General features: G+C 39.3%; 1 protein-coding gene across 2 annotated transcripts; it reads right to left on the minus strand.

Annotated features, from left to right (window-relative positions):
- Positions 1-335: 335 nt before the first annotated feature.
- On the minus strand, positions 336-20,079 carry LOC130930935 (F-box only protein 33). 2 transcript variants are annotated; one of them, XM_057859280.1, is made up of 6 exons: positions 18,384-20,079; positions 11,572-11,682; positions 11,168-11,340; positions 10,787-10,995; positions 10,379-10,676; positions 336-9,443 (listed from the first exon to the last, which is right to left on the minus strand). In XM_057859280.1, the coding sequence occupies exons 1-6, from the start codon at positions 18,812-18,814 to the stop codon at positions 9,178-9,180; spliced, it is 1,488 nt and encodes a 495-aa protein (XP_057715263.1). In that variant the 5' UTR covers positions 18,815-20,079; the 3' UTR covers positions 336-9,177. The 2 variants fall into 2 exon arrangements, with proteins under 2 accessions (XP_057715263.1, XP_057715264.1); XM_057859281.1 differs by having other exon boundaries at positions 339-9,443; positions 11,180-11,340; positions 18,384-20,071.
- Positions 20,080-23,310: the final 3,231 nt, after the last annotated feature.

Consider the following 23,310-nt stretch of genomic DNA (forward strand, 5'->3'; position numbering starts at 1 on the left):
AATGAAATTCCATTCGGTTTGGGCCTGTTCATTCCGAATGAGGTGTTTATATGGAACACATTTATTCGGTTTGAACATCTAAACCGATTGTAATTGGAATATTTGGCTCCATGTTAACGTGGCAAGTGTCACATGCAGTGTTGTTAATCTTACTGAAAAAAAGTAATTAATTATAGTTACAAATTACTTCTCCCAAAAAGTAATTGCGTTAGTAACTCAATTACCTGAATGTAAGAGTAATTAGTTACTTGGCAAAGTAATTGGTGATAATTACTTTTTTTTTTTTTCCCCTTAAAAAAAAAAAAAAACATTGGCCACACTATGTGAAGTTTTTTGTGGAGGTTTTTGGTACAATTGGCCCGAGCCCAATTCTTTACCCTAATTTACCCTTTACCCTGAATCACCTGATAAAAGTTGTTAAAATTGCTCCCATTATTGCATTAGTTCCCTTCTCTCTACTTTCAACATATGAAAGTTTTGAAAACTGTTGAATCATTTAAAGATAGATTCAAGTCAAGATTTTGCCGATTTAGAAGTATTTTAGATAAAAAGTTACTTAGGTTCGCTAGGAAGGTTCTCTACAACAGAGCCGTCCTAAAAAGCCCACTGCTTTAAGATGGCGGCTGTCTACTAACGCATTTAGAGCCATGTCCGTCATTTTGCATCTAGTTATATCTATATACAGTACATGTGATATCTACCATGTCTACCATATCTACCATAACAAGCGGGCGTAGTTTGTCGGCTATCGGCTACAACATGTATTATTGGAGCTACCTAGCATCGCGTTTGCTTGGTGTCATAACTTTCTTGCCTCCTCCCCGCTCCTGATCTGCTCTGTCGTCTCGGTGAGTCCGTCTCCCTCAGACTTTTCGACCAATATAGTAACGCATAGTAACGCATGCCTTTCCGTCCTCAGTAACGGTAACGGCGTTGCCAAGATGAGAAAAGTAATTAATTAGATTACCCACTACTGAAAAAAATAACGCCGTTAGTAACGCCGTTATATTGTAACGCCGTTATTAACAACACTGGTCACATGTAGGTTGAAACACAGTCATTAACTGAAACAGAAACAGCTGTGTAGGAGGCTTAAAACTGGGTGAGGAACAGCCAAACTCTGCTACCAAGGTGAGGTTGTGGAAGACAGTGTCATGTCACAGTTCGTACACCATGGCAAGACTTAGCACAGCAACAAGACAAGGTAGTTATACTGCATCAGCAAGGTCTCTCCCAGACAAAGATTTCAAAGCAGACTGGGATTTCAAGATGTGCTGTTCAAGCTCTTTTGAAGAAGCACAAAGAAACGGGCAACGTTGAGGATCGTAGACGCAGTGGTCGTCCAAGGAAACTTAGTGCAGCAGATGAAAAACACCTCAAGCTTATTTCCCTTCGAAATCGGAAGATGACCAGCAGTGCCATCAGCTCAGAACTGGCAGAAACCAGTGGGACCCAGGTACACCCATCTACTGTCCGGAGAAGTCTGGCCAGAAGTGGTCTTCATGGAAGAGTTGCAGCCAAAAAGCCATACCTCCGACATGGAAACAAGGCCAAGCGACTCGACTATGCACGAAAACATAGGAACTGGAGTGTAGAAAAATGGCAGCAGGTGCTCTGGACTGATGAGTCAAAATTTGAAATATTTGGCTGAAGCAGAAGGCAGTTTGTTCGCCGAAGGGCTGGAGAGCGGTACAATAATGAGTGTCTGCAGGCAACAGTGAAGCATGGTGGAGGTTCCTTGCAAGTTTGGGGCTGCATTTCTGCAAACGGAGTTGGAGATTTGGTCAGGATTAATAGTGTCCTCAATGCTGAGAAATACAGGCAGATACTTATCCATCATGCAATACCATCAGGAAGGCGTATGATTGGCCCCAAATTTATTCTGCAGCATGACAACGACCCCAAATATACAGCCAATGTCATTAAGAACTATCTTCAGCGTAAAGAAGAACAAGAAGTCCTGGAAGTGATGGTATGGCCCCCACAGAGCCCTGATCTCAACATCATCGAGTCTGTCTGGGATTTCATGAAGAGACAGAAGGATTTGAGGAAGCCTACATCCACAGAAGATCTGTGGTTAGTTCTGTATATTTTTTAATGAAAGTGCAATCCTGCATAGTTTGAAGAAACACTCGTGAATTTTGTGTTCGCATTTAATGCAGTTTTGAAAGTGCAAATTTAGCATGCATTTGTTTTACATCTCCTAAAATTCTGCATAAGAATTAAATGATCCTAATCCACTTACTCAATTATTTGGACAAACTAGTTGATAGATTAATCGACTACTAGAATAATCAATAGCTGCAGCCCTTCACCAAGTTTGCGATTACATGTGCTATAAAAGACCCCTTTAGAGAACAGTCAGAAAAATAAATAGGCATTGGAAGCAAAGTACATTTTTGATGCTTTTATTCACCGACTAAAAGAAGAAGCATTCATTCAACACAAGATTCAAAACATTCAACCGGTTTTACCCTAATGCTTACTGATTTTTGAGATGTTTTCTGTGGAGGTATGTGGGGTGCGGGGGACTAGCATGAACGCTCCATTGTCACTGGGGTACCACCAATACTGTTCTCATTGTGCAAATGAGACCTGACAGTTGTGTAGCTGAACCATGGACATGCCACATTAGGAAGACTGAGCCAATACAGATTCTAATCAAAACTTTTAAATTGATTTTACGATCAAGCAAACAACAATTTTAATGATACATATTAAGGAAAAGTCTTCATCTGTAAAGCTGTTATGTTTTTTCCCCAAAACCTGCTTAATTTTTTTCAGGCGAGTCCTTGATTCAGCTTTTTAAAACCTGTTTTTTAGCAGCTTGAACCATCTTATACTCTGCTTAAAACTCAAAAACATATTGGTGGATTTAACATAGGAAATAATTGCAAAGAAATTTAACACATTGGAATCTGGTCCCGCTGTTTTTTGAACCAACATATTCCATGCAAACATAAAATGTAAAAGCCACGGTCATGGTGCACATTTACAAAAAAACAATCACACAGGAACTGTGAAAATATTCAACATTAAATGTGAAACCATATTTGAAAAACACAATGCTTGATGTTATAGGTCTGGGTGATTTCATACCATACCTCATAAATTCACCCGGATATTTATTTATGCAACAGTATACCACAGTAAAGAATTATTGAGACCTCTACAAATATGCACTGTGAACGCTGATAGATATATATTTATTTATATAGTTTATATCTCTTCCTTTGTGGTTTTTCTAGAGACGCAGCCAGGCGCTGTCAGCACTACTAGTAAGACTGCTGTTATTGCAAACTGTCCTGATTTTAAACAAATGCACAACATTCGTACCACGATAAAACTAGGGCCATCTAGCCAGTCTCACAGAGACCAAGAGTGAGCCTGCCGTCACCGCTCCTTCCGATGGGCTGGCTGACCAGAATCTTAAAATGTCATACAGGAAAGGATACGATTTCACAACTCATCATAAGGCCAAGCGACATTGCAAGTTCTTATCGTATTCTGACCTTGTTTTTCCAGCACGACCGAATTGAGGGGGGAAAAGAAACAACAACAACAAAAAAAAAAAACAAGGAGTGTGGATTAGATGCATTCCTCTTGCATAGTTGTGAGGCTTGCACGCCTGCCTGTTGAAATAAAGCTTTGGCTCTTCAGACTTGACAAGAAACCCAGAAACATCTGAGCCACAGTAACAGATTGCATTCAAGACAGTTTTCGACACGGACCGCGGACCATCTCATGGTGGACTCAAGAACTACACTAATCATTTTGTTGGTGAACACTAGCTTAGACGGTTTTGCATTCGACAACCAGTGCACCACTTCGTATCCCCGGCGGCATGGAAAGTGCATCACTGCAGACGCATAAAACAAGGCATAAAAAAACAGAATGGGAAACTTGTTGGACCGTTAAACATGGCTATGTCAAACAGGAGAACCCGTGATGTCTTCTAAGGCTCTTAATGTGGATGCGACTATATCTAGACTGAACATAACCAGTGCAATGAAAATCCAGTGTATGACAAAAACAGTGTATTCATGAGAATCCAGTCAGGTTTTACGTGTACTTATAGCAGTCTACACAGTTGGAGAATCCCCCCCGAAGTATTTCAAGGCTCCTCTTGTGATATGCAAACACTGCCTATTAGAAAACCATCTAGAAGAATGAGGAACTTTAGCAAGCCCAGTTTTCAAAACATCGCAAACATCCTGAGAGGTAACACTACGAACTGGCATTACATTGGCGCAATGAATTAAGTGGAAGTAAACTGGGTGGTTTGGTTGTTTGCGCTCTCTGTTGCTGGGCTGATGCTGTCTGTTGCTTTGGTACTACAATTAACACCCCCCCCCCCCCCACACACACACACACACAAACACCACAGCCCTGGCATGACATCTCGTTTCGCCAGTATATGTTAAAAGAGACACTTAAATCAAACTCTCGGTACGCGGGGGTCTGGTTAAGACAAGCCCAGATGGTAATTTTGCTACAGTACTCACAGTAGGCTTTATTGAGCTGTTGAGGTGTTTGAGATAGAATTAGCAGCAGACTGTGGCTTAATTACCCATCAGACCAACCTGCCCTGCAATGCTTCTTTAATATAAAGCACGGGGAGAACCAAACCATAACCCACCCTCCCCAATGAACAATCTAGATCACCCTGATTGATGCATGCTAACTCTAAAACAACAGTTGGAATAAATATGAATACAGGCTCCCTAAAGTCGGGTGGACATAAACTTAGATGGGCACTTTCAGCAGTCTTAGTCTGTTTTGCTTTCCAAACATGAGGGTTTGTGTTCCGGACACAAAATATCCTTATATAGCTGGCAAGTCTTGCATAAACACACAGTTTCAATGTGTGTTAAGATTATAAAGAAACTCTCTAAATGTTGTCACACTTTCACTCTGCTCAGTCCAGCTGGTTCTCTGGTGTGACGAGTCAGAATAAGATGCATCCTCCAAAACAACAGTTCATGTGTACATATGTAAAAATATATTTATCTATATAGTTTAAATATGTCTCTATCGTATTTAATTTCCATGCAGGCTCTAAAGTCTAAACCTTGTGGTTACCTGTTTGTCAGTCAGATGACCTGAGAGTCGCCAGATGTGGAATGGTACATTTTTAACATTTCTAGCAGCAAATAGCTTCTCAGCTCAGATTACGACAAACTTGACAAAGTCATAGGCTTGATCAACTACGCTTCAGATCAGGCACACTGGCCTTGAGGCTGGAAAACCTCCAGTTCCAACCTGGCTAAGGAACATCAATGGTATGTTTAGAATAACTCCATTTAATCTCATACTGGCCAGCTTCACCACGTGCCTGGACAAAGGGTTTAATCGTTATTCTCCAACTTTTACATTCATTGACTTTTTGCAGTCACAGAGTCGAGGAAAAAAACTCTGAAGAAATCTGCCCAAGCTGAACAAAGATGCTATAATAAGCACTACGAAGGAAGTATCGTGCTGGATTACATTAGACAACATAAAACACTCCATACTTAAGAAAGCCCCACTGGATTCCGTCATATTAAAATAAATAGAAACAGTAGAAAAACAACACAACTAAGGCAGGAATCCTGTTACCCCTCTATTATCAACGCTTTCATTGCCACTGACAATGATAAACGTCCAATCTTTGCGCTCTTTTCATTCCTCTGCTGTGACTTGAAATGAGTTTATCACTAGAAGACGTCAACATCCATTTGAAATGGAAACATTGTTTCGTTCGCACTTCGCTGCAAAGCCTCCCACCTCAAATGGATTTGATGGTAATCGCTCTTAATGGCAGCCAATGAGTTAAAAGCTGCTGAAATGTTGCAGACTAGTTCACAAGTTAAAACCAGTAAATTAGAAAGGATGTCCCACAGGGAGAAGCTTGTGATCAGGAAACACAACAAAGACAAGGCAGAATGGAAAAAGAGCAGAATGTTAACAATAAAAGCAAAACTACTGGACCAGCCTGCTGCCAGTGTTCGTGACAATACGGGCACTTCAAATAGAATGTAGATGGCATTTACATACTTTTTCTCCATTGTGGTCTTTGGCAGCAATGAACTCACAGTTGGGACTACTCTGCTAGTCTCAGGCGCAAACTAGAGACCTGAGCTACTGTTTTTATCTCTCGTCCTCTACCAAAATGATACCCTGAGAACCACAGACTTCTTTTCCCGCATCCTGCTGCATACGAAGTTGACTAATCATGCGTAAGCTCGCTATATTACGTGCACACAAACGCTAAGCATACTTGATTGGTCACATACGCGCAATCAATTTCTACTAGGCAAAATTATGTTTGAAAAGGAGAGTTGCAAGTTGAAATTGAGATGGAGACAACTCATTTTAATATTTAGCCAGTGGCAGAAATATGTTGTGTTGCAGGTGTTCTCGGCAATCATATACAATTGAATCAATTTCGCAATTAATCCCACGACCCTTGTGAGAATAAGCGGTACAGAATGAAGATAATAAGTAAGCTCCTCCAATCAAACACGCTACTGCAATGATTACAGAAGTTTGGGGTATCTCTTTTGTTGGTAATGACACTGCAAGTAAAGCAGTAACATCAATTTCTTGTATACCGGGGCAGGTCAAAGTGCAAATTCAATCCATAAAATTATTTCTTGAAATTAAGCCACCTTCAAAATTTTAAGTTATTTACGTATGAACAGCTTTCATATTTCATCCTTTATTGCAGTACAACTGCCAAAAAGTTACAAAAAAGATGAGGGTAGAGATCTAATCAAAAATACATATTTTGGTATGCATGCATTATGCTGCTTGTGCTAGGGCTCACTTCCGTACATGCAAGCTGTGAGTACATACTGTATGTAGAAGCCATAGAAAGCCTTAAAAAAATTCTGCTACCCAAAGTGCAACAATCCTGAGATATACACCAAGAACAAGAGATTATTATGGCTAACCCATCATGGTCCCATTACCATCCAGCAAATTATTGACAGTCAAGGTCTCGCAAACTTTAGTCATGACCCCCCCAAAAGAGCGCTTCATTCATTCACCACGTAAACATAACACACCTTGATATGGACCTTCATCCAACTGGCCAAATGCCGGAAAAGCCTTCATGTAAACACCTGGGCAGTGTAACTGACCCGACCAACACAATTAAACCGTACTGTGCCTGCAAATCCCTGCTAGTAAAATGTCTTTCTTGGGTTGCTTGGGTACAAAATATTTATATGTAAATTCCGTGTACAACGCCAGGCTTGATACAATTGCACAAGTATCAACTAATTAGTACTGCCATGCTTTCATGGCTGAGGAAGGACCACACATTAGATCCTCATTGCCCTGAAAATGGACTACATTCAGTTCAGACATTAAGTGACCCAGTAAGTAGTCCACCCATGGTATGGATTCACCAACACTCCACAACTGCTGATGTCAGAAAAATGTGCCTTCCATCCACATTTATTCACCTAATTCTTTGAAAACAAATGTATGATTAGGTTCACTAACATATCTAACAAAGTGGAGTTTTTATTATATGTCCAAATAACCAGCAGAATAAATAACCGTTTCCAGCAAAAGGGGATAGTCTCCAAGGCAACTGTGACTCAAGAGGAACTTCAAAGAAAAAAGAGCATCTCCAAGAAAAGGGTATTGGAAACAATCACTAATTTCAACTCAACAATCTCCACCACTTTCCCAGTCAAAGGAATTGTAAACCTTAACCTGAGACTAACAGAAAAATTGTCACCATGACAGCACTCAAAACTATGCGGTGCTATAGGTGCCTTTTTCCGCTCCTCAGACAAGAGTTAATCCTATTACGCTCAAATGTTGTTTTCATTCATTTTCTCAGAGTTCCATCACAAAATAAGCTATAGTGGAACATTTCCTGAACCTCACCACACAAAACAATTGTCCGATTGTCCAATGGACGGCAAAGTCCCATTCAGAACAAAATTAGCTTTCCAAAATGTCAGAAGACTGCCAATTTTCCAAAGTTGGAATAACATTTCCCTGCCATGAAAAAACTTTCACTCTACAATAATCATGTCAGATTAAACCAGACTTCTCATTTACTGATGTGGAGAAGGAATCATACAGCACAAAGCAATTTGTTCTTATGTAACCTTTTGAATTTTGCTATTCATTAATAGAACTATTTAGCGTGAAGGTCTTGATCTCTAGGAGATACAGCCAAGAAAATTATTTCAATGTGAATATTAACTGTTAGGTGATAACCAATGGCGTATAAAAGTGGGGAGGCTCCCTCTTCACTTGTTAAACAAGGTTTTCCCATGAGCACCCACTGGAAGCCAAGGCTCCCTACAGTGATGAATAGTGAGGATTTGGGAAAATAACATTGCTAAATAGAGTGGAAAGTGTGCTGCATGTACTTTTAAAGTCCATCAATTTCCTTATCAACAAATTTGGCCATAGAAATCAACTATTCAACGAGTGAAGGTTTTTTTTTTCTTGTTGCCCAAGTTATTTTTTTTTTCAAAACTAATAAAAGATTGTGTTTATAAGGAAGTGATCGGTACATTAACAACTGCAAGAGCAGGTAAGATGGACAAAACAAAAAGGTTAAAAAAGAAAAAGTAAAATAAAATAACAATTTGAAAACTAAAGCTAATAGCTTGTGTCTGAACACATTTACACACAAAGCATTTTGCAAACCTAATTGTTAAGATCCATTAATTACACATCCTGCCAGTCCTGCGCTGTTCTACCCCTGAGCAGGACATGAAGAAATTTATAAAAGTAACATTATCCAATGGCTCAGCAGTTTATTACATTAGCCAGTTATAGGAATATGTCTAAGTCAGTGGGCAAGATCAGGCCAAAGTGGTGCCTAAAAGGACAATTTAGTAATGACTTGTTATTACACTTACATCTTGTATTTACCTTACTGCATAACTGTAAATGCAGAAGGCTATTCCCAATTAGTTTGGAATTTCTAAATTTCAGTTTCAATGCGTAGCCTGGAGTCAAAAGAAAACAAAAAAAGCCTTGCGAAAATTATCTGCCTTCTTTTATAGAATCTGTAGTACTCCTAAAAACATTGTATATGATTTGTCTTTGTTAAGATTGAGTTTAGATGGTGGAGTGTGGTGTCAGATGATGTGTACTTGATTGGTCTGGCCTGGTCTTGGCACAGCTCAGGCTCTGGTCTATAGGACAGGACATCCCTGTCTACATGCCCAGGCTGAAGGCATGCAGCTCTTGATGGAAGTGGTGGGTGTGCTCAATCAAAACAAGACTGTAATCCAAACATGGGTGCCACACTCGACCAAGGCCCAATGAGACCTCTTTGACCAGGTTATGAAGTGGATCACCATGCAGATACAGTGGCTCGTCCGGGTGGAATTCGATGCTCTCATCAGACACAGTCAGGACACGAAGACTGGCTCCGCGCAGCCGAGAGATTGCTACCAAGTTGTGAGACCACACAGTGTAGCCTGCAATGTGACATGGGCAGACATGTTGGATAAAGAACAAATATGTACATAAAATACATAAACTAAACAAATAAACTAACAGAAACTAGTATTGTCTGCAACTCATCATTTTCATTTGCAAAAAAAAAAAAAAAACTGCCAAAACAGTTAGTGTGTCCAGAATAACAATTTTGCAGAACCAAGATCCAAGAACCAACCAAAAAAAAAAAAAAAAAAAAAAACACTCAATTAGAGATTTCCCGATCCGATCACGTGTTTGGGAATTGGGCTGATCACGCTATTTTTCAGAGGATCAGAATCGGGCAAAAAGGGTCGGGTTTTTAATTTAAAAAACATGTTTTCCTGCTTCATGCTCGTACAGTGCCACTGCCTCTCACCCTCCCTTCTGCTATGCAGTGCAGCCAAACTGGCCAGCTTCTTTGGTACTTAAAGTTAACGATGATCGACACATTTGTAGCTTTGATCTTGCCAGACAGGCTTGGAAGTGCTACGAACAAAGGTACACATGTGTCAATCATAGCTAAACTTGCATAAGTGCGCTGTGGCAACTCATCGTGTAAGTGAGAGGCTGTTCTCAGCAGCGTGAGCATCAAAGCGCGAGTGGATTTGAGTAGGCTCACTCAATGAAGCATTTAATAAAGACCAACATTTTCCTATGTTATTCTTGTTAAAAAATAATTCACACTATGAAGATGGCACGGTGGGACAGTAGCATGTTTGGAACTTTTTTTTTGTAAAAAAAAAAAACAAAACTTTTTTCCGTGTCGGATCGGGACTTCTTATCGGCAGAATTTCAAATCAGGTGTCTGACTCGGGTGCAAAAATATGCGATTGGGACATCCCTACACTCAATACTCTAAAAATGACTTAATGAGTTACTCGTTAAGTGTTTTCCAAAGCATATTGCTTCAAGAAGCGGATAATCATGAACGTACCGTGAATTACAAGAACGGCCAACTGAGTACATCTCCAAGCCAAGAGGACCAATGGATCTTCATTGCGATTGACATTGAGGTCTGGGAACTCTGGGTCATCCCTCAGTAAAATGAAGTGTGTCAGTGTTTTGTTGTATTGCTGAGCAATAAGCTCCAGGGCTGCGTCGGTCACAAGTGTGTTGTAACTGTCCAGGTGGATGCGCTCCAGTGGAAGGCTCGGCTTCAGCACTCTAAGGAGCTCGGAGCTGCTGACCTCCACAACCATGATGTACACTCGCAGGTTGGCACTAACACGTACCTGGTGAAGCACAGGCAACTTTGAGTAATGCTATTATCTGATGCCATAAACCAGCATTTCTTACAAAATACATCGCTAATCATCGGGGTTGGACTTGATTGTTCCTTTACCAGCGCCTTCCAATCATCTTCTGTGGCTGTCCCTTCTAATGACTTGACCTCCAGGGTGGTGCCATTTAGCAGCAGAGAAAGACGATGCAGTGGCGTTCGGTGGGGCGATGCCAACAGGCCACAGAGCTCAGATGTCAGATCGGAGTAATCAAGAGCCAGAGAGTGAAGAGAAGAAAGACGGTCCAACTCAGATGGTGAGATGAATGGACCTGTAGGGGAGGAAAATTTTGCAGTAACCGTTCCTAATGAGATTAATTTTTTCCAGAGTTCAGGAACTATTACAAAATAATAAGGGTAAAAATTAGAATTTGACAAGGGAGAAGATACATTTCAACGGCACTATAAATTTGTTTCATGTGTACAAACAAAATTCAAAATCACCTTCATACGTACCAAGCTGGTGATCCAGCAAGCTGAGATGCTGCAAGGTCTCAGAGGAAGGATTCGATAGGCATGCTAAGGAGGAGGGTGTCACCAGACCAAGCATAAAGCTACAGGACAACCATCGGAGCTGCCTGCTGTGAGACAACAACTCTCTGAACAACCGTTGGATCCTGCAGTGGAAAGAAACAACAGGCAGAAAGGTGAATAAAATTCTCAGAAATAAATAACAAACATAACAGGTGGGTTTGTAACTCAAAGTTCAGCACTAAATTCTACTCTGTCCTTGCACATTTTTAGCACATTCTTTAAAAAAAAAATAAATTAATGGGCTGGTATTTAGAAGAAGAAAAAAAGTCTTACAATATCTTTAAATACTTTGGTCTGAAAGACAAAGGTCTTACTCATTTATTTTCTTGTGGCCCTCATGAATCTGGAGTAGGTTGGAGTTGTCTAAGAGCCCCTCCTGTTGGAGAGCACATGTGTCGCCATATAGACGCAATTTTCGCAGGTTCCTGAGATGTTGGAAAAGAGAAAAGGAAAAGCTGAGTAACTGAAACCCATCAGTACAGAAAAGTAATCCTATACAACTCCTAAAACTAAGATAAAAGAGCAGGAATGAGTATATGAAATTGCTGTACTTTTTGGTGGTGAAAAACAAAATAAAAGATTCTCGAATTAATCAACGATTTTTATTATCGAGTCATAATTACAAGACATTTTTAACTTGAAATTGATAAAAACAGTTGCAGCCCTACTGTGTCAATAATTTTGCCTACTTTTATTGTAATCTAAAATTCAGAATAGAGGGAATGGTAAACATACTACAGATGACCATCTTTGTGCTACCTACACAAACCTTTACCTTGAAAATTGCTGATTGGTTTTCAACCACACACGGCATTGTGTGGCTGCTATTTGTTGCATTGCTGGTTCAAGCCCTTGACATTTTTGTGCTCGGGCAGAAAGAACTGGCAGGGGCCCAGCAATAACACTTCATACATGAGAATCACTGTGCCGTATGTATGATATGCTTAAAGAAAATGCAATCCTTTCACATCATCCAAATCACGAGACATTCCTACTCAAACTTGATTTTCCAAATCCCTTTTTTAAGCTCCAAAATAACAAGCCCCAGCAACTTTTATTTCCCTAAGAAAAAAAGTGAGAAACAGGAAATATAAACTATATTTAAATCTATTTTCAAATTTTACCTTTATAAAAAAAAATGTATATTTTTCATTTTTCTTTTATTAATTTAAAAGTTTATTGAACAAAAATGAGGAAATACAAGTGGTAAAAATTCCGTTTCAAAAACACTTTAAAATTCGTTTATTTTAGCACCAAAAAAAAAAAAAAAAAAAAAAAAAAAAAAAAAAAAAACTTTAGTCGATTCACGTGAGTTAGATTTGTGGGCCACACAAAATGATGTGGTGGGCCGGATCTGTTAAATGGACGACCAGTTTGACACCACCTGGTATTGATGAAAGTAGGTTACTCATGCTCACAATGCATAGACAAGTTTCCGAGGTACTTACGCATTTCTGTTTGAGTCTTCAGTTTTTGTTCGTTTGTTTACAGGTGGAAAACACTGGTAGGCAAGGGAAGACAACTTGATGTGCCTCACAACAACACTTACTGTATGTTGGACATATATCGAGACTACGTGCATTCTACTTTGATGAGGGAAGGCTCGAATTATGCTCCATCTTCGTTAATATTTTGTGATTTATTGACCTGTTTTGCACATGCACCAATCATTTTAAATTAAATAAAATCATGTTGTCCAAGTTTTATTCCGATTAGGGCTGTCCCAAACGACTAATTTTCTCCCGATTAGTCAGCCGACTATTTTTACGATTAGTCGACTAATCTAATAATTAAAAAAAAAATTTTTTTTGTGGTTTTTGTTTACTAATTTAGCAATGAAATTTTTGATGACGCTTATCAATTCACAAAAAAACATATTGGAACACTTAAATTATATATTAAAGTACAAATAAACACGTAAATAACAATAATAAATGACAAATAAACAATGAGTTCAAATGCTGATAGAATTAACTGGTTTTAATATAAAATTTCTTTAACTTGTACAACATTTTTCTATTAAGAACTACAAGTCTTTCTATCCATGGATCGCTTTAATAGAATGTTAATAATGTTAATGCCATCTTGTTGATTTATTGTTATAATAAACAAATAGTACCTTATGTACCGTATGTTGAATGTATATATCCATCTTGTGTCTTATCTTTCCATTCCAACAATAATTTACAGAAAAATATGGCATATTTTATAGATGTTTTGAATTGCGATTAATTGCGATTAATTAATTTTTAAATTGTAATTAACTCGATTAAAAATTTTAATCGTTTGACAGCCCTAGTTTATATGTAAATGTGTGATTAGCTCACAATACCATAACTAGAGCCTAGTTCGGGCCTAAAAAATCCAGCCCGACCCGACACGGCCCGCTGGTATTGAGGCCCGACCTGGCCCGAGCTCGATCACTTAACTAGATTTGCAGGCCCGAGCCCGAAAAACCCGATTTTTTTTTTTTTTTTTTTTTGAGTGACGCGGAAAAAACGCAGCAGCAGCAATTTATTTTCATTTCTTCGAGTTGGCAGAAAAAAAACGCAAATTTTCTTAATGTTTAAATAATCTACATATTTTTTTTTAGAATTATCAAAGCATTCACACAACGAAATAACGCTGGGAAAGTTTGTTAAACATATTTCTGAGTGTGTGGGATATTGTTCTCACATGGACGCGCCTCTCTGACAAGGAGAGGGAACAGGAGAGGGGGGCGCCTCGGCCGTGCGCAAACGGTAGAGGGGGAGGACAAGAAGGAAAAGCGGCCGGCGCCACGGCGTTCGTGCACACGCACAAGCAAAAGCGCAATACAGAGAGACTGCTCTCCATTTTTTTTTTTTTTTTTTTTTTTTTTTTTTGAGTGACGCGGAAAAAACGCAGCAGCAGCAATTTATTTTCATTTCTTCGAGTTGGCAGAAAAAAACGCAAGTTTTCTTAATGTTTAAATAATCTACATATTTTTTTGAGAATTATCAAAGCATTCACACAACGAAATAACGCTGGGAAAGTTTGTTAAACATATTTCTGAGTGTGTGGGATATTGTTCTCACATGGACGCGCTTCTCTGGCAAGGAGAGGGAACAGGAGAGGGGGGCGCCTCGGCCGTGCGCAAACGGTAGAGAGGGAGGACAAGAAGGATAAGCGGCCGGCGCCACGGCGTTCGTGCACACGCACAAGCAAAAGCGCAATACAGAGTGCTTGCGCTCCATTTTTAAATTTTTTTATTTTTTAAAAAATAATTTATTAGTCCGGCATGGCGGCCCGACCCGACCTGACCCGAACGTGAATGCTTAAATTGTGGGCCCGAATGTCGGGTCGGGTCGGGTTCGGGTTCGGGCACAAAATCTAACCTCTAACCATAACTATAATCTAACCAGATGAACAATACCCAGATAGCAGACACTGAACAAACGTTGATTTTCCATCAAAATCATCAGTATGGTTGACATTGAAATTTTAGACAATAAACGATATTGAATCAACATTGCAAATACCGATGACACCCGACTGTGACGTTGAAACGAACTCCACTGGAAACGCCTCATTTAAGGATAGCCATACTTAAATCATTTGCTACCAAAAACGTATAAATACGTTCTATTTTTAATTGTTTCAGTGTCCCAAAGATGTATTTATAAGTCTTTTATGTTTTTTTTTCCCCCTTCAAAGAAGTCATCTCTGGGTCGTGATTAAATTTAGCTCCAAAGCACAAAGCTGAAAATCCATTCTAAAGCAATAAAACTGGCCACTGGAGGGCAGTAGCGCATTTGTTAAGACCCGCAACCCGATTCAACGGCAACGAAAGGCCAAGTCGCACGGCCGGGCGCCGGCGGAGGACAACCGAAAGGATGCCAGGCGGCGGATGACCGAGCAGAACAACCGGTAGGACGCCCGGGATGCCAGGCGCTGGACAACAGAGCAGAACGACCGGGAACAATAGTACAGCGGACGATGCCTTTGAGTCCGTGCTGCTCGCGAGCAGAGCCCGCAGAGACTCCAAAAAAATTCATTTTTATGAGAGAGACTGCGATGAGGGAAAAGTTTATCCGGCTGTCACGGCCAGAACAGTGTCATCTTTCAGTTATGTGTAAATAAATTGTTACTTTGCTATCAAAAGCTATATTTGTCTTGTTATCCTTTTTTGTAAATGGAAAACACTATTTAGATGTTTGGGATGTAACTAAAGCAAAAAATAGCTGTGTATAAGTCAAAGTCATGTTTGAAATGTATGCTTTCACAAAAAGCTCAGTTTCTCCGTTTTTTTCATCAGGAATTGGAAAACTACTCAAACTAAGCTATTTTCCAATGCATAAGTAGCCCTAATTTGGTTTGAGATTGGTTAAGGAACTTGCTTCAACACAAAATACTGAAGTTTTTAAACCAACCCATGATACCTGCTTGAATTCCTTGATATGAATGAAGAATTAATCGCTTCATTGTTGAAAATGAAGGAAAACATAACATTTGCCACGTTTACATGGAGCCAAATATTCCAATTACAATCGGAATATTTGTTCAAACCGAATAAATGTGTTCCATATAAACACCTCATTCGGAATGAACAGGCCCAAACCGAATGGAATTTCATTCCGATTCACAGGGGTGGAATATTCCTTTTCCCAAACCGATTAGAAGTAAAATAATATCATGTAAACAGGGAAGCGGAATGGTGTCTGGTTGCGTTCTTTCTGCACATGCTCCGTACTGACGTGATGACGTCACTTGGTGACGTAAGTAACGTCACTTGCAACATGGCTTCCAAGCACAGCGCACCCACACAACTTTTCAAATGAACGGCGTGTCATTCTGAAGTTTTGTTTCCACTCGAAAAGTTAAAACAGCAGCTGATCTGACGATCGATCTCCATGTTTTGCAACGTGACGCTTTGTTTTGATTAATCTGCGCATGTCAGACGGCAGTTGTCAAACGTCCTTTCGGAATAAAGGCAGACACATGTAAACGCTGGATCGGAATAGATGAAGTGACATGTAAACTGTAAACAGCTGACGTGAAATTTCCATTCGGAATGATTTGAATCGGTATGAATAAAAGTCAGCACGTAAACGTGGCTACTGATTCAGCGTTGTTGCAATATTATTAATGGAGGTGGGAATCTTTGGGCACCTAACGATTCGATTACGATTCAGAGGCTACGATTCGATTACAAATCGATTATTGATGACCGCTATTAGCTGCTTTTAATGTTTTGTACATTAATTACAAAAACTGTTATAAAAAAAAAAGCCTCGCAGGCTTAAATAAACGACTATTTCAGTATCAAGTTAACAGTTAAAAACAAATAATATACTCAAATCCCCATTCTGTATCAGCAGCTTTAAACTGCATTCAATTAATTTAATGTTGTGAATCAACCGTTAAAGTTGTTAAAATTGCTCCAGTTATTCCATAATTTCCCTTTTGTCTATTTTCCACATGTGAAAGTTTTAAAACTATTTTAAAGATATATTCAAGTCAATATTTTACCGATTTAGGAGTATTTTAGATAAAAAGTTAATTAAGTTCGCTTGGAAGGTTCGCTACAACAGCCTTGCAGGGAAGTCTACTGTTTTAAGATGGCGGCCGGTTACTAACACTCTCATCTAGCTTTTTGTACATGTGCTGCTAACGCCACCGAGTCTATAATGCATCTAGTCCTATATAAATATGATAGCTACCGTACCATTATGTGGACGTACTTTGTAGCAGCTGTCGGCAGCAGTCAGGTATGTTGTTGTTTTTTTTATCTTGCGGCATGAGTTGAGCTAGAGCCGTGAGTTGATTCATTGGCATTACCCGAGGGGCCGGGTAATGACAAGCATGATGTTTAGCTACTCTCGCTCCGTTCCTCATTGCGTCCCGAAGACCGCGCGGCACGCGGAGTGTGTTTTACTTCCGCTTTACTTGACATATTTCAATAATCGGAATTTGGATGTTTGTGAATCGTTCTCGAATCTTTCAGGGCCGAATCGCGAATAATCTAAGAATCAGAAATTTCGCACACCTCTAATTATTAATAATTGAAATGACATTTTGGTTTTGTAAGGATTTCAGCATTGGAACATCATTAATCGAGGGTGCAAAAATCAGGTGTCAGTGTTGATGCAATGGTATAAGATTGATAGCGGAATGTTGATTCAACGTCATTTCAACGTCTGCCTGCTATCTGGGTACCTTGTAGTATTTCCCTGTAACAACAAAATCTGTGTCAGCCCTTCTGCATTTGGCAACTGTAATATTTTTTGTAATTTAGCCTCATTTTGGTCACTCAAGTGTCCGGCGTATCAATCTTCACTTCACAGGATGCACAGAATGTTAGCATTTTGTCCATGAACGATCAACGAAGTGATAAGAACAAACACACAACACATAAAGTCCCGGAGCTCCATCTACATCGTGCTGAATCCAGTTTTGGAGATTCCCTGGGTTCCCCTGGTTTGATTTTGCAGTTTTAACTTTGTCAACACCACCGCACTTAATGTTGTTCTGTCAAAACCGGAAGTCCGTAGCAGAAAATGTCAAAGATGGCGCCGCCCATGTTTCTCTCAGGAAACTTGTCTAAATGGAATGTTTTGCATGTGCGTCATTGCTGATATTACAAGTCATACCGTTCACTCTTCTAAACAGCAGTATTCAGCCAGGTTGTAGAACACATATGTAACATGTTAAGGCCTCACAATAATTTAAGCAGTGCTGCGGGAAAGCAAGTAAGCTACTGAATCGCACTTTCATCATACACGTAGTACAAATGTGACGAGGTTGGCCGTTTGCTAGTACTGTATTACATAACTCCGAGGCTAACGTAAACATGCTAAAGGCGCAGCTGCTTTTAGCTAAAAACCTCGCGTCAAAAGGTAAACGTATTTTTGGGTGTATACCACTGAAAGCATTCACCAATGTAATTCCTTGCCTGCTATTAAGGATGATTGACGTCAAATCACGAGGCTCTTTTTATCATTCTGCTGTGAATTGTTGTTAATTGAAACGAGTTCATCACCAATAGACGTCCAAATCATTTGAATGTTCATTCGCCGCCCCCCACCCCACAACTTCAAATGGATTGGACGTCTATTCCAGTCTATGGCAGTCAATGAGTTAATAGAAAACAAAGTGTGCAAGTCACCTGTTGTTGCGAAGGTTGGTGAAGACACACAACGCGTGGTCCAAGTAAGTAGCCATCGCGTCCCTCCATCGCTTGGACGGTTGCGGGTTGTTGACAGAACCTGGAGGTAAGTCCACTCTGGTGCAGGACGGCTCGTTGTTCCGGGAGCTGACCATCACTTCTGGGGGAGTGAGTTCCAGCTGCAGTTCTCGCACGGAAGCACCAAACTTCCTCATGAGGAACTCCAACCTCGAAGTCTCCTCGGAGCTCGAGCTGCCGCCACCTATCCGTAGTTTGAGTTCGGTCCACAGGGCGGGATAGAACAGACACTCCCTCCATCGCGAGCATACGGCCGAGGCCCGGAGCTTGTCTCGGTCGGATAGAAAGGAGAAGATGTGGACGATTAGCTCGCTCGGTAGAGCCATGGCTCCGACACCAGCGCACAGAGCCATGGCGAGCAAAGACACTGCTCAACAGAAAAGCAATCGGATATTTAAGAGCCACGGCCTCGTTAAAATTCGGTGCCGCAGTCGATAATTTTGCCCGCGTTGGTTTCTAGCTGAAAACAAACCCCTTCCCAGTTTTGCCTTCTATAGTATTGGACTGCACCACTTTCTTTAGCTACCGGGGAAGTAAATGGTAACGACATATACTGCAGCCTATATCACTGACACGTTGACACCGAGACTGCCATTTTCCCAAGCATACTGAGGTGTTCTATACTAGTACATTTTCACCGCTTTGTTGGTTGGAGGTCGGTGAGAGGATGTCTGCATCGCACAGGGTGATTGGTTTCGCCCGATATGCTCTTATTTTTGCCATACCCACTGACAGCGCGAGAGGGCAGTGTTTCGTTCTTGAAATCAATGACCATGTGATCTTTATTTTGGAACCGCCTCCCCGCCCCCCAAACAATATTTAACACTTAAACAATACAGAACAGTGAATATACACACATTATTGTATTGTATTGTATTGTATTGTATTGTATTCAGGGGTGAAAGTGGGCCAGAACGGTCAGGAACGCAGTTCCAGTATAAGATTCTGGGCAAGAACGCAGTTCCGGTACACGGTGCTTTGATTCCAAAAATATGATGGTAACTGTCAAAACGTTATGTTAAAAGAAAAAAATATGCTAAGCTGCAATTCATGCATTTCATCTCCAAGAAGAAAACAATCTACCAACATCAGATTTACATACACAAGTGTTAACAACAAGCATAATAAAGTGCTTGTGTAGCGTAATCCGTTTCCACTGATATTTATTATTTCTTTATTCCACGGATGGCATGGAAGTTTCCCTAGCTGTTGCAGTTATCTGAGTCTGACGATGATGAGTCACGTCAATGTGCGAATAAACGCAGCAAAGCAAAATGCCTGGACTCATTTATCCATTCAATTGGCTGACATACTGACACGTGATCAGCAGAGATAGTTAGCTCTGATTGGTTCAAATGTGCATGTTTTCTGGAACAGCAAAAAATAAATGAATAAATAAAAGCTTGTTGAATTGATGCGACAAAAAAAGGGCAATGCAACAGAAAATGGATTAAATCTTTAAGAGCAAGGAAAGAGTTGAGGAGGCTTATTTATCATATTTAGTTTTATTTGCTCTGATAAGGAGGTTCAGAACATCTTAGCTGTCAATGTGCACTTTGGACTTATATTTGTTAATTTATGTTAGGCTACTTATTCATTTCCTTATGATTTAAAAAAGTCAATGTTTGCGTGATCTTCAAAATATATTCCATTTCACTCTGCATAATATTACTTGGTAAATATCTTTATTATTAAAAAAAAAAAAAAAGATAGCAAAAGTAAATGTTTACATTAACTTCAATTTTAATACACATCATATGTTCTTAAGTAGTTAAAATTGAGATTTGGAATTTAGTATGTGAGGAAATGAGGGAAAATAAAATTTAGGAGATGGAGGTTGGGGTCATCGCTGTTTTTGTTAACTTTTATTTTGCAAATCATTGAAAAAGTACAATTTTGAATGAAAATCAGTTCTTGTGTGTGTTATCGAAATAACTGTGCCAAAAGTTTTCTTTGCATTTCAGTAGTTTTAGTTTTTAGTTTTAGTAGTTAGTTTTAGTTTAAAAATAAATAAATAAATAAACACAATTTTGGGCTCCGTTGTGACCTTCATGTCAGGGAGTTCCTGCAAGAAATTCTAGCCACTTTCACCCCTGACTGTATTGTATTTGTATGTACTGGACTGTCTCAGAAAATTAGAATACACAATATTCTAATTTTTTGAGACAGTCCTGTGTATATATACAGGACTGTCTCAGGAAATTAGAATACACAATATTCTAATTTCCTGACTGTCTCAGGAAATTAGAATACACAATATTCTAATTTCCTGAGACAGTCCTGTATATATACACAGGACTGTCTCAAAAAATTAGAATATTGTGTATTCTAATTTTCTGAGACAGTCCAGTATACAAAGAAGACCATACCATAACTCTAGGGTATTGGAGAGAATGAATAAAGATAGACAGAAATATACAGTAAATTATGTATATATGTAAAGCCTTTTAGTGTCATGTCATCTCACTATAACACCATGGGTGCAGGTTTTAGTCTCAACATTGGTAGAGACGCAATAACAGCATAACCTGCATGTACACTATTTGCTTGGGACGGGACATTAATAAGATCAAACATATTAGGCACATTTCTCAAAAATAGCTGGTTGCTATGGAAAAATGAAAAAAGTTAAAGAAAAAAAAAATCATGGGGGGAAGTCATTTTTCAAAATGCTCGCTTCATATAAAGGAAATTTACAGTGGTTGTCTTTTTGTGTGTTTTTTATTTTTTTTGGGGGGGGGGGGTAGGCGGGGGGTAAAAATAGTTAAATGATGTAGAAAATACATTTTAATTAATGAGTAAAATGCACCAAAGGCACAGTTGAATTAACGTTAACAGGAGAAAACATACAGGAAGACACCTCTCTAAGCAGCTTTCTACTCGAGTTTTACAGGTTGGCAAGTTCACACAGTTTAATGTTATGCCAACTCTGATGCAGCTCGGCCTTTCAGTAGCAAAATTAGTGGCGTGTTCCCCACCTCCATAACATTGATGTCATTTTACATTATTTACATTGTCTGCTGCTGTTGGCAGGGAAAAAAACCCCTTCTATTATCCCTCCTGTTCAAAGAGGGCCGAGGAGGCAGCATGTTGACATGTATTTCTGTTGGGATTGTGTGAATGTGGGGATCAGTCAATCAAACGTCTGTTTGTGGGGGGAAAATGGACTGGCACATTCAGCAAGTGAAAAGGGGTAAATGTAACTCTGAACATACAATAACTTGAAAGTAATTCACCTAATAATGGTAGGGTCAATTCTGTCCTTACAACATACGGGAAGGCAATATAAATTACCTATATAACGGAACTCACTATGTAAAACAAATAAGGTTGCTTAAAAGTTTGTGGGGACAATTTCAGCATCCTGAAAAGTTGCTAGTGTTATGTCCCTACTGTCACTGTGCAAACCTATGCCCTTGATAAACACACAACATTTACTAACGCAGTGACAGTTCTGATTGCCTTTTCCTTTAACAAATGTTTGATCGTCAATATACAGTATATACTTGAATTTGTTGGAGAATGCAAAAAACACTACTTACTTCCTTTAAATTGGTATATGAATGTGAAATTTAGCCACAATTATCATAGCATTAAATAGATGTACAGTGATCCCTCACTTATCGCTGTTTTTGGAGACCAAAACCGACTGCGTAACGTGAAAAAACGTGTAGTAGTGTCTCCTCCCCATTTTTTACTTTTTTTGGTGTATATACAGTATAATATCAGGAAATGTATACAAAACCCTATAAATGCATATGTTATCATTAGAACATTAAAGAATAATTTGAAGCATGTAAATAAAATATTAATAATAGGAATAACACATAAAACAATACATTAATAATATAAATAACGCGCTGTACATTCATTGTCTCACTCATATAATTGGTGTGTTTTTGTGTTTAAGTGTTCATATATACGTAGTTCTAAATTAAGTGTACGTGAATATGTTTTTAGAACTCTTTTATTCTTTTAACAAGACTAAAAAATCTGCGATGCACTGAGGGTGCGACAGTTCAGCCGCACAATTGCGAGGATCACTGTATAGCTTTGATTTTTGTACATTTTTCACAAGACAAAACAGAATATTTTCTCAAAAAGTTATCTATGCGACTTGTCACAAATGTACAAAAGTTAAACCAAAAAGTCTGAATAATCGGACACTGCCAAAATAAACGAACCACTGATTATAGAGCTTCAGAACAGAAGTTTTTGTGCTGATTCACAGAAATACCCCAGGAAATGACAAACGCTGTGGGTGCAAGATTACTCCAAGCGTCTATAATTACATTAAAAAAAAAAAAAACAACCCAGTGCCCATAGATAGGATGGGTAATTATTTATATGATAGATGTTATTTGTGTCTTTTATTTTTTCTTACTGCACTTTTTATACTGATAAAAACTATACAGATAAGATAGTATATAATTTATTAATTTATTTCTTCACTGTTTACACCTACCCAGGGGTAGACAATAAGGGAAATTAGGGCCTACACTGACCGCTTACACACATTTTAGTGTTTTCGGGAAACAAACACACACCAAAAAAAACTTTTTTTCATGCGAGCTCCAGGAGATGACGGGCCCCCGGGAGAGCCCCGTGCCTGTGTGAAGCTTTTGTATCTTCCCCTTACCGCCCTCTGGAAGTCTCCCCCGGATCGGTTGTCATGGCAACAATTTAAAAGAGATGACAAAGGCAAGGTTTTCAAGCTAAACCGTCATAATGACGATATTATTTTCTCCGTAGTCACATGGATGAATTATCACATTATTTTCATACCAAAGTTTCATATTTGTAAACTTTTCATGAACTTACTTGTCCCACACCTCACAGTAAACCTAGT

The sequence above is a fragment of the Corythoichthys intestinalis genome, chromosome 15, assembly GCF_030265065.1.
Source record: "Corythoichthys intestinalis isolate RoL2023-P3 chromosome 15, ASM3026506v1, whole genome shotgun sequence".
NCBI classification, from domain to species: domain Eukaryota; kingdom Metazoa; phylum Chordata; class Actinopteri; order Syngnathiformes; family Syngnathidae; genus Corythoichthys; species Corythoichthys intestinalis.

What these genes read in the sequence shown, in the direction of transcription:
- LOC130930935 (XM_057859280.1), bottom strand. Translation starts at nt 18,814, where the DNA reads ATGGCTCTGTGCGCTGGTGTCGGAGCCATGGCTCTACCGAGCGAGCTA. An exon ending in GGCCACAAGAAAATAAATGA is followed by an intron (nt 11,341 to 11,571) that starts GTAAGACCTTTG and finishes TTTCCACTGCAG; the next exon opens with GATCCAACGGTTGTTCAGAG. An exon ending in AAGATGATTGGAAGGCGCTG is followed by an intron (nt 10,677 to 10,786) that starts GTAAAGGAACAA and finishes GTGCTTCACCAG; the next exon opens with GTACGTGTTAGTGCCAACCT.